The sequence below is a fragment of the Lissotriton helveticus genome, chromosome 8 (genome assembly GCF_964261635.1).
Source record: "Lissotriton helveticus chromosome 8, aLisHel1.1, whole genome shotgun sequence".
In the NCBI taxonomy this organism is placed as follows: domain Eukaryota; kingdom Metazoa; phylum Chordata; class Amphibia; order Caudata; family Salamandridae; genus Lissotriton; species Lissotriton helveticus.
The window spans coordinates 213,161,350-213,178,748 of NC_136069.1; the positions used below are offsets into that span (position 1 = coordinate 213,161,350).

The window sequence follows — 17,399 nt, forward strand, 5'->3', positions numbered from 1 at the left end:
TCAGGAAAGTGGGACATCTTGAGATACCAGTGGTGCGCGCGCACCACATAGGAGCTGCGCGAGGGAGCGCGGCAGCTGCAGTGAGGCGAACACGTGCTGCTGCGCGTGCTGGCCACCGACGGGAATGGGCGGAGCAAAGGCAGGACATGCATCCATCTTTGCCCAATTGCATTCTGGCTTTTACAAAAAAAGAGCACGCAAAAGCCAATGGCAGCCGCGGAAAGCAAAGTGCGTGTCGTGAGCTTTCTGAATCCCGTATACGAGTTCTCATAAAAAAAGATTAAAAACAAATACTGCCTTCTAGAAGTCCTCCACTGTGTGGACGGAAAAAACACTGAGTTTTAAGTCTTCAGTAACAAGCAGTATGGGATGTCAGAGCACAAATGGCTTTAAAAGGAGATTGGCAAACATAGAGGCCTGTACGATGGGCTTCTGAATTATATAAACATGTCTTTTCATTTGGTAATCTAAAGAAAAGAAATGTTTAAACCTTTTATAAATATTAACAAAATATTACTAAATTCAATCAGGTACCCTGGAATTATTCTAAATTTAAGAATCAGTGGAAAATATCTGGAGAACTCAAACACATCAAACAACCTTTGCGTATTTCTGTAGGAATTTAAAAGTTTCACAGTTAAAAAACTCAAGCACTGTGAAAGTTTGATTTTATTTTTGACTCACCAATCAGCCAGGGAACAAATTTGACAATTTTGGACCACCGAGAAGTTGCACTTCCTCTTTTTGCTTGCACACGAACTTTATATGTTTCCAAATAATCCAGCTCTGTGGAGAAGTCACATTTTGTAACAATAACATTTTGACATCCGGATAGTTCTTGCCATGTTGCATTTGTTCCCTTCACTCTTGAAAAAGAAACAAAATATACATCAATTAAATCTCTTTTACTACTGAAGAAGAAAAAGTACAATAAACATACACATGCATTTTAAACAATTCAATTATTTATTTAATGTACACCTGAACAGGTCAAAACTAGGTCAAAACAACACATGGTGTACAATTACAAACGATGTGGAGGTAAAAAGGGCAAACATCACTCATACAAAGAGATAAGTAGGTGAACACTCAATCTTCTGAGTTCATAACAGAGGCACCTCAGTCAGGCAGGTTAAATCAAGATATGTATTCCTCTTGCCCTCACCTGTGCAGGGATAATAGCTGGGCATAGTATGTATATAGTTTGCTAATTCTTGAAGGGTGACTATAATGTTGCACCCCTCCTTCGCATCTGAAAATAAGTGCAGGGTTTTAGTGAAACATATCAAAGTTAAATATTCTCTGCATCTGTGCATTTTAAGGGATCTATGGGAAAGTTGCAGATTACTATCCAATGACGGGCTAGCAACGTATGACCTTGCTGACAAGGTGAGATTGGACCTTTACCAACATGCTTCCAAATGCCATTTCCATTCTGACTCATGAGCAAAAAACTTGTCCGTGGGAAGGGAGGTTCCAGATTTGTTCAGATTTTTTTTTTTTTACATTTCTAGAATATGGGTACTCCAGATATGCATAGCTTTACAATGTGGCTGGGGTCTCCAAAGTCACTAGATCGAATAAGACTAGAGGGCAGTGTTTTAAAAATAAAAAAATCAGTTTAAACGAAACATCAGACAATGTTGTATGCATTATGTGCTAAATAAAATGTTCTTCACTCATCCATTCATTAAGGCACGAAGCGTAGCAGACCTCTGGCTGTTCTGACACTACAGAATGTAAGGAATCTATTTGGAAATGAAAGCCCTATTCTTTAAAGCAAGAAGGAACCTGTAAAAAGAAATTTATTTTTATATTTTTCAAAGATTATTACGCCTCGGTTACATCAGACAAGGTCAGGTCGCTAGAGGGGGTGTACCCATTCTCTATTTGTAGGGCCACTGGTACCTATCATGTCATGAAAAACGTGCTTTACATTTTTCTTGGGGTTAAGGAGGGTTGAAATTATTTAATATTTGTGTGCTGCCTTACTGTAGTACATATTTCAAAACGTTTCTGGCGGGCTTGAAAGACCCACATACTACTTACTTTAAGATCGGCACAGTTCCCATTGAGTTCATTTGGCATTCTTTAAAACTGTTTTGGGGCAGCAGGAGATGCAGCAGGAGATGGGAATCTCGGTAGGAGTGTGACACACACACAAACACACACAACCACACACACAAACTCACTCTCACCATTTGCTTTAACAGATTTTCAGCGTGATGGCAACTGCTTCACTGCATTTCAGCTCAGGACTAATAATTTAGTGCAAATAAAGTGGAATATTTCCAGTTAGTAGAAATGATTAAATAGTGCTCACACCCAGGTTCAGCCACATCTGGGTACTGCATAGACTGCAGCTTACCTGGGGTTCTTTATTTATTCCTGTAGAGTTTTGTGGGCAAAGACATAAGTACATCATAAGGGATTATAACGGATGGACCCCTGTAAATAGTGCCATGAGATACGGGTATATCCAATGTGTGCATAACACAGATTTAACAAGCATTTACAATGCAATGGTCTCGGCATTGTTAAAGTTAGAGCTATTGGCATATTTTTATTTAGGTTTCTGTTTTTAAAACATATAAATAAATGGCATTGTCATTTACAATACCAATAGCTTAATCTCTCTCAAATGCGAGACCTATTGCATTTGCACCCACACAGAGCCCCACACACACACACACAGAGCCACACACACACACAGAGCCACACACACACAGAGCCACACACACACACAGAGCCACACACACAGAGCCACACACACACACACAGAGCCACACACACACAGAGCCACACACACACACAGAGCCACACACACACACAGAGCCACACACAGAGAGCCACACACACAGAGAGCCACACACACAGAGAGCCACACACACAGAGAGCCACACACACACAGAGCCCCACACACACACACAACCCCACACAAATACACACAGAGCCCCACACACACAGAGAGCCACACACACAGAGCCACTCACACACAGAGCCACACAGACACACACACACAGAGCCACACACACACAGAGAAACACACACACACACACACAGAACCACACACACCCACACACAGAGAGCCACACACACACACACACACACACACACAGAGCCACACAGAGACAGAGAGAGCCACACACAGACACAGAGAGCCCCACACACAGACACAGAGAGCCCAACACACAGACACAGAGAGCCCCACACACACAGACACAGAGAGCCCCACACACACAGACACAGAGAGCCCCACACACACAGACACAGAGAGCCCCCCACACACACACAGACACAGAGAGCCCCACACACACACAGACACAGAGAGCCCCACACACACACAGACACAGACAGCCCCACACACACACAGACAGAGAACCCCCCCACACACACACAGACACAGAGAGCCCCCCCACACACCCACGCAGATCCCCACACACACACACATAGAGAGCCCCCCACACACACACAGAGCCCCACACACACACAGAGCCCCCCCCACACACAGAGCCCCCCACACACACAGAGCCCCCCACACACACAGAGCCCCCCACACACACAGAGCCCCCCACACACACAGAGCCACACACACACACAGCCACACACACACACACACACACACACACACAAACAGAGCCACACACACACACACACACACAGAGAGCCACACACAGGGAACAGAGGCCAGAAAAAACGATCACAACGCGGGAACAGAGGCCAGAAAAAACGATGACAACGAAGCAATAGAGGCCAGAAAAGCAAGCACAACAAGGGAACAGGGGGCAAGAAAGCAAGCACAAGAGGGAACAGGTGGCAGGAAAGTAGGCACAACGAGGGAACAGGGGGCAGGAAAGCAAGCACAACGAGGGAACAGGGCCATTCGTGTGTGCGGGTTATGGTATGTGCAGGTAACAGCTGTGGTCCAGATGCTTCCTCGTGTGTGCAGGTCATGGTATGTGCAGGTGATGGCTGTGGTCCGTATGCGCCCTCGTGTGTGCGGGTCATGGTATGTGCAGGTGATGGCTGTGGTCCGGATGCGTCCTCGTGTGTGCGGGTCATGGTATGTGCGGGTCATGGTATGTGCAGGTGATGGCTGTGGGACAGATGCGCCCTCGTGTGTGCGGGTCATATGTGCAGGTAATGGTTGCGGGACAGATGCGCCATCGTGTGTGCGGGTCATGATATGTGATGGCTGTGGGCAGGGTGCCCTCTGGTTCGGGGTCCTTGTGAGAGCAGTGCTTGCACCTGATGGTGGAGGGAGTCTCCAGACGTTGGGTGCTGACTCTGAGTGATTTGTGGTGACACACAGAGAGCCCCCCACACACACAGCACACTCAGAGCCCCCCCACACACACACTGAGCCCCCCACACACAGAGCCCCCCCCCACACACACACACAGAGCCCCCCCCACACACACACTGAGAGCCCCACACACACACACACACAGAGCCCCCCCCACACACACACACAGCCCCACACACACAGACACAGAGAGCCCCACATACACACACAGAGAGCCCCACACACACAGACACAGAGAGCCCCCACACACAAACACAGTGAGCCCCACACACACAGACACAGTGAGCCCCACACACACAGACACAGAGAGCCCCACACACACAGAGAGCCCCACACACACACAGAGCCCCACACACACACAGAGCCCCACACACACACAGAGCCCCACACACACACAGAGCCCCCCCACACACACACACAGAGCCCGCCCCCACACACACACAGAGCCCCAGACACACACAGAGCCCCCCCACACACAGAGCCCCCCCCACACACAGAGCCCCCCCCACACACACAGAGCCCCCCACACACACACACACAGAGCCCCCCACACACACACACACAGAGCCCGCCCCCACACACACACAGAGCCCCCCCCACACACACACAGAGCCCCCCCCCCACACACACACACAGACACACACACACAGAGACACACACACAGAGACACACACACAGAGACACACACACATACACAGAGCCACACACAGGGAACAGAGGCCAGAAAAACCGATCACAACGCGGGAACAGAGGCCAGAAAAGCCTGCACAACGAGGGAACAGAGGCCAGAAAACAAAGCACAACGAGGGAACAGGGGGCAGGAAAGCAAGCACAACGAGGGGACAGGGGCATTCGTGTGTGCGGGTCATGGTATGTGCAGGTAACGGCTGTGGTCCAGATGCGCCCTCGTGTGTGCGGGTCTTGGTATGTGCAGGTGATGGCTGTGGTCGGGATGCGCCCTCGTATGTGAGGGTCATGATATGTGCAGGTGATGGCTGTGGGACGGATGCGCCCTTGTGTGTGCGGGTCAAATGTGCAGGTAATGGTTGTGGGACGGATGCGCCCTTGTGTGTGCGGGTCATGATATGTGATGGCTGTGGGCAGGGTGCCCTCTGGTTCGGGGTCCTTGTGAGAGCAGTTCTTGCACCTGGTGGTGGAGGGAGTCTCCAGACATTGGGTGCTGACTCTTAGTGATTTGTGGTGAGAGTGTGTGTGCTGTAGCGCTGGACTGCGCGCATAGATCTAGCCGCGTCGGCAAGATGCGCACACGGTACTCACGAGCAGCGGGTGCGGCTTGACTCTCCTCCTCGCCCAGCGGTCGGTCGTTGGTGCAGCCGCCCTGCTGCAAGCGGGCCTCAATGGAGGCGCAGCAGTAGCGCAGGACACAGGAGCCGCAGCAGACGGTGGCGTCGGCGGTGTCCACGGCCTCAGGGCACTGGAAGCCCCCGTGGTAGCGGGTGCCGCGGTCCATCCAGCCGTGGCAGTACTTGCCCTGGGCGGCCGCCTCCCACCAGCGCAGGAGCAGCAGGAACAGCAGCCGCGGCGCCTGCATGGCCTCAGCGGGTCCATCTAGCACCCCGGGCTGCGGTCAAGCGGGGCATGGGGCACAGGGCTGCATTGGAGCCCCCGCAGAGGCGATCCTCCCAGCCGCTGCAGTTCCGAGTTTTCCAGTCACTGCATTGGGTCGGCGTGAGATTAGTCAGTCAGGAGAACCATCCTCCGCGAAGCGAAACATAGCCTATTTCCACCAAAATCCTTAAATTAAGCTCTGCTGCCGTGGGCGCCCGAGCCCAGCAGTCTATTGAAACGGAGGATGCCCAAAGTGCGGTTGAGTTCCCTCCTCTGCAGCCGCCATCTTAACTCGCTCGCTGTACAATAAGACGTAATCCCGGATTGTATTTACGGAGCAAGCACTTTGTAATGACGCAGTCACAAGTAAAATCACATTTTAGTTTGTTAGGGGTTGGACAACGCTGGCTGGGCCCGGGTGCACGTGTGACTGACTGCAGCGTGAGAAGATGAATATTATTGCATTGGGAAACCGTACGAGTCTCTTATTGAAGGCTGAGTCAGACTATTGATTTTAGAAGCTTTTTTTGCATTGGGAAACCGTGCGAGTCTCTTATTGAAGGCTGAGTCAGACTAATGATTTTAGAAGCTTTTTTTTGTTTTTAGATGTCTGCATGACTCAGAGCATTGAAAGCTCGACTCGGAGTTTCTTTGTCTAGGGCGTTTTCACATTAGAAAACAAAACAGACGGGCAGCAGGAGGCTGTAAGCCCCGTCCTTTTCGGATTGGGGGGCGTGTTTTTCTTTAGAGAAAGAAACGAAAAAAACACGCCCCTCAATCAGAAAAGGACGGGTCTTACAGCGAAAAGAGATTGTCACAGAGACCTCTCCTCCAATGGCTGGCCGCCGTTCAGGAGGCCAGCCAATGGAGAAGAGGGGCGGGTTTAAGCCTCGCTACTCTGACACATAAGATCTCACCAGCGAGACTGCGCATGCGCAGCCTACGCTAGCCGAGACCTAAAAAGGAGTAGGAATTTACACCTCCACAAGCCTTGTGGTGAACATGCTAAGACTCAGGAGAAAGGCAATGAAAGAAACTCTTCTAAGAACAAAGCTCCCATTGAAAGCGGACAAACCTAAAAATCTACTGCAGGAAAAGGCCATATGTGGCCAATGAACATTCTCATTATATTATGAGAGAATGGATTAAAAGTTGTGCGCCGAACTATAACTTGCAGAAGATACAACCTGTTGTTGCTATGCCCAGGAGGCAAAACAGATGCTGAGAGGTAGCTTTATGACAACATGCTGCTGCTTAACCAGACATGAACACACTCATGCACATAAACAAACAAAAAAACTAAGATTCAAATAAAAACCTATGAAGGCATAAAAATAGACTCAATTTTGAGAACTTAAATATGCTGTAGGGTAGTTAGTAGTGTATGAAAACGGACAGTGTGGTTGGCCAGGATGCATTTTAAAAGTAATGATGCACATGGAAAATGAGAACATAAGGGATTTTTATAGACCATTATCAAGTAGATTAAGAGAATTAATGAAATTGTTTGATATGTTGCTATTTCAACATTTCCTTCCTAGTTTACCATATCTGTTTAATCATAGTTTAAGGCAGAACGTTTATCTATTGTGTGTGAATAATTAAGTATTGAAATACTTTATTCGGAGAGGGCTATGGTTTTTGTCTTCTTTGCTCTCTTGTAAACTGTTCTACATAGAGTAACTTGTGAAAGACAGGAATAACCAGATGAAGTTTTAATGAACAAAAATATACAAACAATTGTCTTATTTCTGGAGATGAGCACTTTCAATAAAAGCTGATAATCCTAAATAGTTTGCTCTGATGCAGATTAGCATGTAGATCCACAAAAATCAATACCGAACAAAATTATGGGGAATTTTGGTTTGGAAACTTTCACCACAGACCTTCACAAAATTCCAAGAGGAAACATATAAAGAGCCTTAAGTGGTTGTATTTTGATCAAACGCAACACATTGCGACAGTATTGGTACGAATAAAATGATAAACTGTCAACTTACGGTTGGTAGTATGCTGAAAAAAGTACATAGGAATCATCTGTACTAGATTTCGAAAACCAGTCCCATTTTACAGTAAACTGTGGATCTTCGATATAAATTTGAACATTCTGTGGCCGCTCCAGATTCTGTAAGCCTTCAGCAAGAAAAAATAAATTCTGTTAAGAGTGAAAATGGCAAAATATTGCACCTTGATTATTATTTTTTTCACATTTCATTTCCTCTATGGCAGAGGGTACATTATTCCTTATAATTCATGGTTGTAGCATTACCCACTCCCATTCCACAAACTGCTTAAATATTTAGGCCCTCATTATGAGTAGCTCAATAAATGCGCTAGATTTTCCCCGTCCCCAAGGAGTTACTGATACCGGGGGTACCAGTAACCCTGGGAGCAGGGAAAATCCGACCCTATACAAGTTGGTACCGGATACCCCCTTAGAAATTAGGAATTAAAGGAGCAAATCAGTAATCCCCCGTCCTATTCTTCATTTTGGACCAGAGTGTCACCCAGAGAGGTCGGCTGCTTTTGCAGCCTAGCAGCCGAAATCACTGTGTGAACGTGAAGAGATTTGCAGGGTTGCAGCAGATATCATGATTCCAAAGGGGCCAGAAACCGCTGTTACCAGTCTCATTGAAATTAGGAAGTCTCTTTGTATTCTGCACCTTCATAAGAAATAGTATTTTTGCAGACATGAACAAATAAAAGTGGAAACTGTAGCCCGAAATTAAACACAACAAAAACAGTCATTTATTTTAAATACACATTAGAATAAGTTTTATGTATCAGATAAAAAAGATGATGTAGCAAAGATTGGTTATTAGCTTTGTTGTAAAGGATGAAGATCCATTCCAGGTTGTATGGTAGACATTCCAAATATTTAATTAAGTATAGAAGACATGTAGAGGAGAACCCCACCAGGAGCAGCCTTCCTGCTGCTCAGCCCTACTCCAACTGACCTCTGTCACACACCCAACATTCTATCATGCACTCTCTCACTCACCAACAATCCACACAGGCTGATCAGCCGGTATAACAAGTTCGTAGATATTATTTATTTCCTGTAATGAACTATAGCATGCAAAAGATAAAACATGCAGGCATAAGTGTTACCTTTGTGCTGATTACTGTTCATTACTATGATTGATCACCCTAATAACTATTGCGGGAAATGACCATTCAAAAAGTGATCCGAATGAATCCAGGCTCTTTTTTGGACATATCTGGAGCACTTCTTTTTCATGAGCAGTTCTAGATAGTGCAATTTTCTCACCTGATATGAAGCAAGGACGTTTCCTTGCTTAGATTCAAAGGGGGCAGAGCAGTGTCTCACCATAAGCAAGGTTCGACATGTAACAGTGTCATTATATCAGCACAGCTTTGTGCCTCAAATATGCCATAAATGTACCTTTGGGTGCATGCAGGTGTCATCACATGGACACAACTAAATACCAGACAGTACCAACAAATTGATGGATGCAGCCTAGGTCCTGGCAAAGCCATTACAGAGATGTACTTGAAAGCAGGTTTTTTAAGGTATAGGCTAGGGACACCTATAGCTGTCTCTCCAGCCCTATGTAGAAGGAGGCATTGGTTCAGCCTCTTTCAGCCATTGCTCTGTTGAAGTGCCAGTCATATATATGTTATCAGCCCACATGACAGCATACCTCGAGTGGATAACTGGCCACCCCTCTTCAGCCCACTTTCATTCACATCATAGGATAGTTAATAGTTTGGATAGTTAATAGGTTTCTTGTCTGAGAGCATTTATCTACTTTGCTTTACTTTTCCATTCACTTCCCAGCATTAAGAGACTCAAATGTTATTTTTTGTTGTATGACTTTATTTTCCCAAGTTGCTCCAAGCCTTTATACATGGAGCTGCTGCGTGACGGCCAGCATGCCATTTATTGACCAGGCAGCAACCTTCACCTCCTGTGAGGACACAAACCAACTGACTTTTCTTTAGCAGTAACTCCTTTAAAGTCGGACTTGCTGCAGTATCTACACATTTTGAGTGAGAGAGGAGCACGTACTGCGCTCCACAACCTGGGCAGGCATCTGTTTGAGCTTCTCAATTCACAGGAGACGAGACTGTACTTGCGCTGCGTAGCTCCTTTTAAGTAGGATCCCAGCACGGACTTCCTTGGTTGCTGTACCTTTATGAATCTCAGCGTAAGGAGCCCAATGACATAGTTACAGCCTATGCACTTCTATCCTTCTGAAGTCTTGATGAGGCCCAAATGAGAAAGGGACGAAACACATCAACATACCAGTTGAAGGAGTCTTCAAAAATTTTAATTCTCCATAAACTTGTTATGGATGCACACTAAAGGAACCACGGCCTGGTTGGTCCTCATTGTGTAATTCTGTAAATTCTTCAAGCCAGCCATATAACTTCTAAACAAATAGAAGACTGAAATGAAGTTGTGTGATAAATATATGTGTAAATTCTTGTCTACAGTTCTTCAACAAGATAACTACGTGTTTTTACATCTATAGGATTTGTGAAGATTGTGACGTCATTTATGGATTGGTGTGTAAATATATAAAATGTGTTTTGGTGTATTCTCTGGTAAACAGTATTAAGAATACTAGTTATTGAGCTTGTCCTTTAGTAAATAATAAACATGTATTGGTATTAAAGAGGTAATGTTTTTCAGTGACTAAAGTCATGTTTTCAGTTGAACAGATTTGCATCTGATAATTAGTCTCCATATTATACCACTTTTTTAGTTTTGCAAGCAGGCACCAGCACACTGGGCCCAAACTGCTGCAGTCTCGCACCAGTGAATAACAAGGTTGACAGTAAATAGTCACTGACCCTAAAATGTCTGCTGTTCCTCACAGAGCGAAAAGGGTGCCTGAATGTCACAGCAAACTCCTTGTTAGACCATTTTGTGCGGCCTTCAAAAGGCTTCTGAGGTGTACGTACATGTACTCACACAGTAATCGCCGAAATGTAAAAATGTTTTAATTGCCTATAATATAATGGTTTAATTTATATAATTACTATGCCATCCTACTAACAAATATTGCAAAGAGGTTTCTGCGACCGTCACTGAGGGGACTCCACTTGGTGGCCATCAAATATTGACCCAACACCCATACCCACAAACCATGCATGAAACCTAGGAATTAACTTAAACAACAAACTCACCACGGTGTCACAAGTGAATGCAGTTAGTTCCTCCTGTTTCTACATGCTATGCATCCTGAGAAAATCTTCAAATGGATCCCCAAGAGCACCAGGTGTATGGTCACTCAAGTACTATTCACCAGCAGACTATGCCGGAATCTCCACCCACCTCCTCTACAGAATTCAGACCATGCAGAACGGCACACCTAGGTTCATCTTGGACCTCCCACGACACACACATCACACCATCCCTCAGAGAAATCCACTGGGTGATACAAAAATGCTGCCAATTCAAACTGCTCATGCATGCATACAAGGCACTGCACAACACTGGACAAGCGTACCTCAACTGCTGATTCCTCTTCCACCAACACACAAGGCCCCTATCGCTGAGCCTTACTTCTCCCTCACCCCTCTCCCTCCATATCCACAAAAGCAGAATGGGAAGTCTAGCCTTCTCCTACATCGCACCCAAAACATGGAGAGACCTTCTCCACATACTAGAGTCTAGCCTCCTTGCTTCTCGAATTCCGCAAGAAGCTAAAGACCTGGTTCTTCAACTAACTCCCAGCAGACAACCTACTCAGCTGCTCCAGCACCTGGATACATTTGGGTGATAAGTCGCCCTCTACAAATCCTAATAACATAATATATCATAACATTACATAATACCCAAACCTAAAATACATACATAGCTGACAAGTTTTCAGATTGTGCATGTGATATTTCTATATTTGCAATGTTTTCAGTGTGACATTTCAATTCCTCATGTCTGACACTTTGAGTGACACTTTATCATGAGTAGAACAAAGCACTGATGGGTGTATAATGAGATTAACTTTAGGTATGATTTCAGACTGCATATGGTAATGGCCTAGAAAGCACATTAAAACAGCTGCAACACTCCAGCCCTGTTCATGGGAGGTATACAATAAACAATGCACTGAAGCAGCGAAGTATCCCTCGAATTTGCACAATGAGTTTGTTCATATGGTGAGCCTATGGGAATATGAGAAGTAGAGGGCTCGATAACCTGGCTTCAGGAGCCCACGGGCATAGAAGGCATCAACAGCCCCAAGGAACCATTGTCAGTCCCTGCACTGTTATGATGCTCTTAAGTTGTCACTGCTCTTATAAGGTGATTGCTACCATTACTGTGGTCCCCCAAATCACTCTTACTTTCTCTTGCAAAGCCTTTCAAGTTATCAATCGAGGAGTGCAGAGATAGCTCATTGTTTGACAGCCTGGACCCTGCCATCACTGACAGACCATAACCTGGCAATGAGAGAGTGTCTTCAGTGCAATAGCATATGTTCCTGAGAAGGGGTGTCTAGCATAAGGGTAGCAATAGTGAGGAAAAGGTTACCTTGAATCGGAAAGAGATCCAAAGCGAAATGCTGAGAAGACAGCAGATAGAGACTACAGCTAAAGAAGCTGAGGCTGAGACTGGCAGAACTAGAGCAGGGAGGGCAAGTGAGCTGGGCGATACTTAGGTGTGGATGGTACAAAGGTAGAATAGAATGCCGGGACTAGTGGCTTAGTGGGCTAATGAGAGAGAGATGCACAGTTTTGTGTGGCCTCCTCGGTTACTGTGTCGCCCATTATTTCAGCAGTTCTCAAATGTTACACAGGAAAATACCAGTTTACGGATGGAAGCTCCTTTAACCGCTTCGCTGTGGCGTACATTCCCCACTGTGCGGGCGAATCCCGTGCCCACCGTCCGTGACGTCGGACGCCCGGGGCCCGTCCAACGCATAGAACTGGTTAAAATGCTATTCTGTTAGATACTTCTAACTGCAGATTTACTATGCGAGTATTGCCCAAAGTCAGACAGAATCCGGAAACGTTTAGAGCAATTCTCCAGTGCATAGATAGGTGGCATTGTGCAGCTCTGCGCCCACGTCGTTTCACTTCAGAAGTGATGAGCGCAAGTGCGGATAAGGGCCTCCCCTGGCGTGTGGACATCAGTTACTTTCTACAGAAATGGATACGGATCTCCTTCGTGATCTTTGACCAGACATTGAGCAAAGGAACTGCAGAATTTAAACCATGCAGGGACTGTCACAAACATATGTCTATGGCAGACTCTCACAAAGCCTGTTTTTGAGGCTTGGGGTCAGATTGCAATTCCAAGGCCTGCAGCGCCTCCGCCGAGAAGAACACAAAGGAAATACAGGACTGCAAGGCCCAACTCTATGTCACAAAATAAAAGAGACTCCACACTGTGAAAGTCAAAAAGAAGGTCCCATTCCGGAAGTTGTTCCCTTGGTAGTTAGTTGTCACGGTTTAAGTCTTCGAGGAAGTCGAAGAAAAAACACAAGACATTGAAGTAAGAAACAGCCCATTCTCACAACTCTCAAACTCCAGAGAGAGTGCGAGGGCATCAACGTGCCTCCCGATCTCACTTATAATCAGCATCCGTGTTGATTCAGAGTTTGGTCCAAATACACCCTGAGTTCCTAGGTCCATTTGTGGCATTGTAGCAAGTTGAAGCCTTCAAAGAGTCTATGCCGCATATATTTGGCACTTTACCGACTATCTTTGATGCGCCTTCAGGCCCCAGGGTTCCGCAGGGGCCTCCTATTGGACTTCCGATGGCAGGTCTGCTCTCAGTGCAGGTGTGTCCTTTGCACACATGTCTGCACCGATTCCGGTGCCAGGTAAAGGTCAGGCACCCTTTCCTGAGGCAGACCACTTACATCAATGCTGATGATGCAAGCGGATGTATAGCACTTGGAGTATGTATAACCCAAAGTGCTATCCGACTACAAGCTGAATCCACCACAACCTAGACCGAAGTCAGGCCCAGCGCTGACTGGTGAGCAGCAATTTGGCAATTTCTGTTAACTGCTTCTTTGCCCTTGCCACGTGGTAGGGATCAGGCCTTACATAATCTTTCTGGAACAGATTCATATAAAGACAACTATGAGGACGACATTGTGTTTCTCAATATGATAAGGAAAACTAGCATAAAGAGCTTCAGGATGTCAGTGGGTTTGACACTTTACCTGATATTGGCCTTGAGTCTCCCCAGGTTCTGCTACAGAGGAAAGTGACACTTTCGCTGTTGAGATGAGAAGGACAGCTGAAGTGTTGAATTTACAGTTTCCAACCATTTAAGTAAACAAACATATTGACAGAAGTATTGCAACCTGGTCAGGCTCCCACACAGCCACTGTTGACATTCAATGAGGCACTTACTGACAATCTTTTAGGCACCTGGTCCAAGCCTGGTTCAGGGCATCCACAATAATAGACAAATTGCTTGTCAGCAGTGCCCATCGCCTGGTAACCCTGCCTTTCTCACACGTAATCAACTGTCAGAAAGCTTAGTGGTGCAGACTCTCACCAGCAAAGTCAATCTCAATGTCTTCCCTACCACTCCGCCTAATAATGAGTAAAAAAGAATAGAGATTTGGAAAGCAAATGTGTTTCCTCCACGAGCCTTGCTCTAAGATCATTAAATTCCAGCTGTCTCCTCAGCCATTCCTCCAAAGCTCTCTGAGACACATTTTACCAGTTGCTACAGATGACCTTTTGGCGTCTCTTACACTGTCTATGGAGAACAGCCGTGATGCTTCAAAATGTCATCTAATATATGTAGCATTGGGACTTGCCATTGGTACCAGAGTTTCCTTTCAGCGCCATGCCTGGAATAGGTCTACAGTCTTCTCCATGGATATCCATGCATCTTTAAAGGATATACAATTTGATGGATCTTGCTTTTTCCCCATCAAAGGGAACTCAGCCTTGCGTTGTTTCAAGTACAGCAAAAACACAACATGTTCTTTGGGCCATTCTGATCTCACAACCCTGGCTGATGAGGGGTGATGCCCCAAAACCGGTCCCAGGATGCTTCTTTCTGGTCCATGGAGGACCTGGCTTGGCAGTTCAGGCTGGACTGTTTCCATGAGGAACAGGGTCAAGACTGATTTGCATATGGCTGGGTCCAAACTGAGGTGGTGTGGTGAGAAAAAGAATGATGGATTAAACTCAGATCTTTGTCACTGTGAGTGAATGTTTGCATTGTTCAGCATTCCGTCCATCATTTGTTCCTTTTGCACTTTTAGAAAGTAGACATGTATCTGCTATTATTGCTATTTGTGCCTGCAGCCTGTCACAATACACATCTGGGGTGGGTGACAGCTACACTTTGTGCATTCCGCCAAGACAGCCACAACCACAAGAATGTTAGGTGTGGCTGAATACCCATCTGCATTCTGAAGGCTCTTCCTGAGCATGAAGGGAGGTGAGAGCTGACACACCTGAATAGGCAGTGTCCTATTCCTACACAAAGGGCTGATTACCCCCTACTGATAGTCTGGTGCCAGAGCTGGGAAGAAAGAACCTCTGTGCACTTCAAATACCCTTCTTTGAAGTCACACCCACTTCAAAGGCACAATTGGGTATAAGAATAGGGTCTCTGACCCTATCAAGACAGTACACTTCTGGACCGGTGAAGAAGTCTCCTAAGAAGGTTAGCTGTGTTGCTACAAGGACTGCCACTCTTATGGACTGCTGCTTTGGAAGAACTGCTTTTTTGCTCTGATGTCTTGCCTGTTGCCTGCTGCTTGCTACTCTTTGCCCTGCTGGAGAAACAACTAGACCCATCTAACTTGAACCCAGAGTGACCCCAAGGGCTTACTGGCTTGCCACCTATTCAGAAGTCTCACGGACATAATAGACTTCCTACAACCCTGCAACAATTCCTGGACTCTGCCATATGTGAGTCCTACACCTGCCAAGTGGTGCTAATCTAGTCCTGGGACGTTGAAAGTAAGCTTTGCTGTGCTGATTCAACAAAACCGATGCATCAATGAATTTGCGCCATACGTAACATACGCATCTCCTCGACGTCGACGCAGTTGCTGCTCAAGGACATCACTACGACGGCCTGCCTGGCTCGATGACGACAGACTGCATGGCTAAGGAGTGGGTCGACGAGACATCACCGACTGCGCAAATCGGAACCGACGCATCGCCTACATCAAAGAGATCAACAAGGATGCATTGCCTAATCTGGTCCATCACCGTGTGCTTGACGTAGATGCTTCCTCCAACCAAGATACTTTCTCAGTGGGACCTGAGTGAGTTTGCTCATTCGGGGTCTGCCTGAAATTTGATTTACCCTGGTGTGGTGGGGTCGAAAGAACAGGGCGTAGGCCAGGTCGGGTCAGATAGGGTATTATTTTTCCAAAGATACGTTGTCTGTGAGTAAGTCTTTCTTTTTTAAAGGTGTCAGGATCCGTGGTAGCAGTGGTTCCCACTCTCCTGGGAACTGGCTTGACTTGAATGGTTGGGGTCCTGGTCTCAGGGTCCGGGCTCCCGGGGATCCCGTCAGGTAAATGAGTGTTTTGCAGGACAGAGAAAAAAACAACAAAAAGAAATATCAGGACTCTTGCTCTTCAGAGCCCACGTTGTGAAGGGCCAAGGAGTGAGAAGAAACACCACACACAGTGCACTGGGTGAGACACAAGGAAAGGATTGGGTCTGTGCTCGTGCAGATGTGCTGAAGGGGTATTTAAAAACTGGAGGGGGTTGGAGGTGTCTCGGTGGTCGAGTTAGGCTCCTACCTTCCCACCCACCCCGAGAACGTGCTCCGTACCTATTCGAGCCACGCTCCTCCTGGGGCGTGGCACGGTGGGTCGCAGGGTCCTTGGCCTACTGGCCCCGTCGCGGCTCCAGCCGGACCCGGTCTTCAGTCTTCTTCCCTCTCTCCTTCTTGTCCTCTCGTCACCTCGAACACTCCCGTACACCACTCCTTCTCTCCTTCGGTGTCTGGGCACACAGGGAACCAGGAAGTTTTCGCAGATAACGCCGGGCGCGGGCTGACGTCATTTGTGGGCAGACTCACGTCTGGCATAAACCCCCAGTTAAAGGAGCCGTCCTCCTGTTCGTTGTTTGCAGGGAACAATAAAGATTTATCTTCCGATATCCACTCGTCGTGCTGGAAGGGAACAAGAGTAGGGGAGAAAGGTATAGCGGACCACCAGTCAGTTTCTTGTTTTGTCTTCCTACTAGGCGACCCCAACCCGGCACACCTGGTCTAGTGCGACCAGATATCCCAGGTTGACGCTTTAAGACTCTAAGCCTATATTTTCATGTATTATTTAAGAATTAATAACTCCGGTTCTACTCATTGGATTGTTGTCATTCTGATCTTGTTTTACTCACAAAACCTATTATTCTAACCCTATGTGGAGTATTTTTGTGGTGTTTTCATTGTGCTACTCTGTGTGTGTGTTTGTGTTGCACACATACTTTACACATTGCTTGTTTCGATAATCCTGACTGCTCTGTGCCAATCTACTAGAGGGTGACCACAGGTTATGTTGTAGTGTATATCTACCTTACCTTGACTAGAGTGGTGGTTCCTGCTTGGACAGGG

At 46.5% G+C, this 17,399-nt stretch overlaps 1 protein-coding gene across 1 annotated transcript in view; it reads right to left on the reverse strand.

The window, feature by feature from the left end:
* IFNAR1 (interferon alpha and beta receptor subunit 1) overlaps positions 1-17,399 on the reverse strand; it is a 215,356-nt gene that overhangs the window by 166,801 nt on the left and 31,156 nt on the right. Inside the window, exons 2-3 of the mRNA XM_078656953.1 lie at positions 7,876-8,008; positions 685-866 (exon numbers count right to left, since the gene is read on the reverse strand). Of these exons, the coding sequence (XP_078513079.1) occupies positions 685-866; positions 7,876-8,008 (315 nt within the window). The remainder of the gene's footprint in view (positions 1-684; positions 867-7,875; positions 8,009-17,399) is intronic.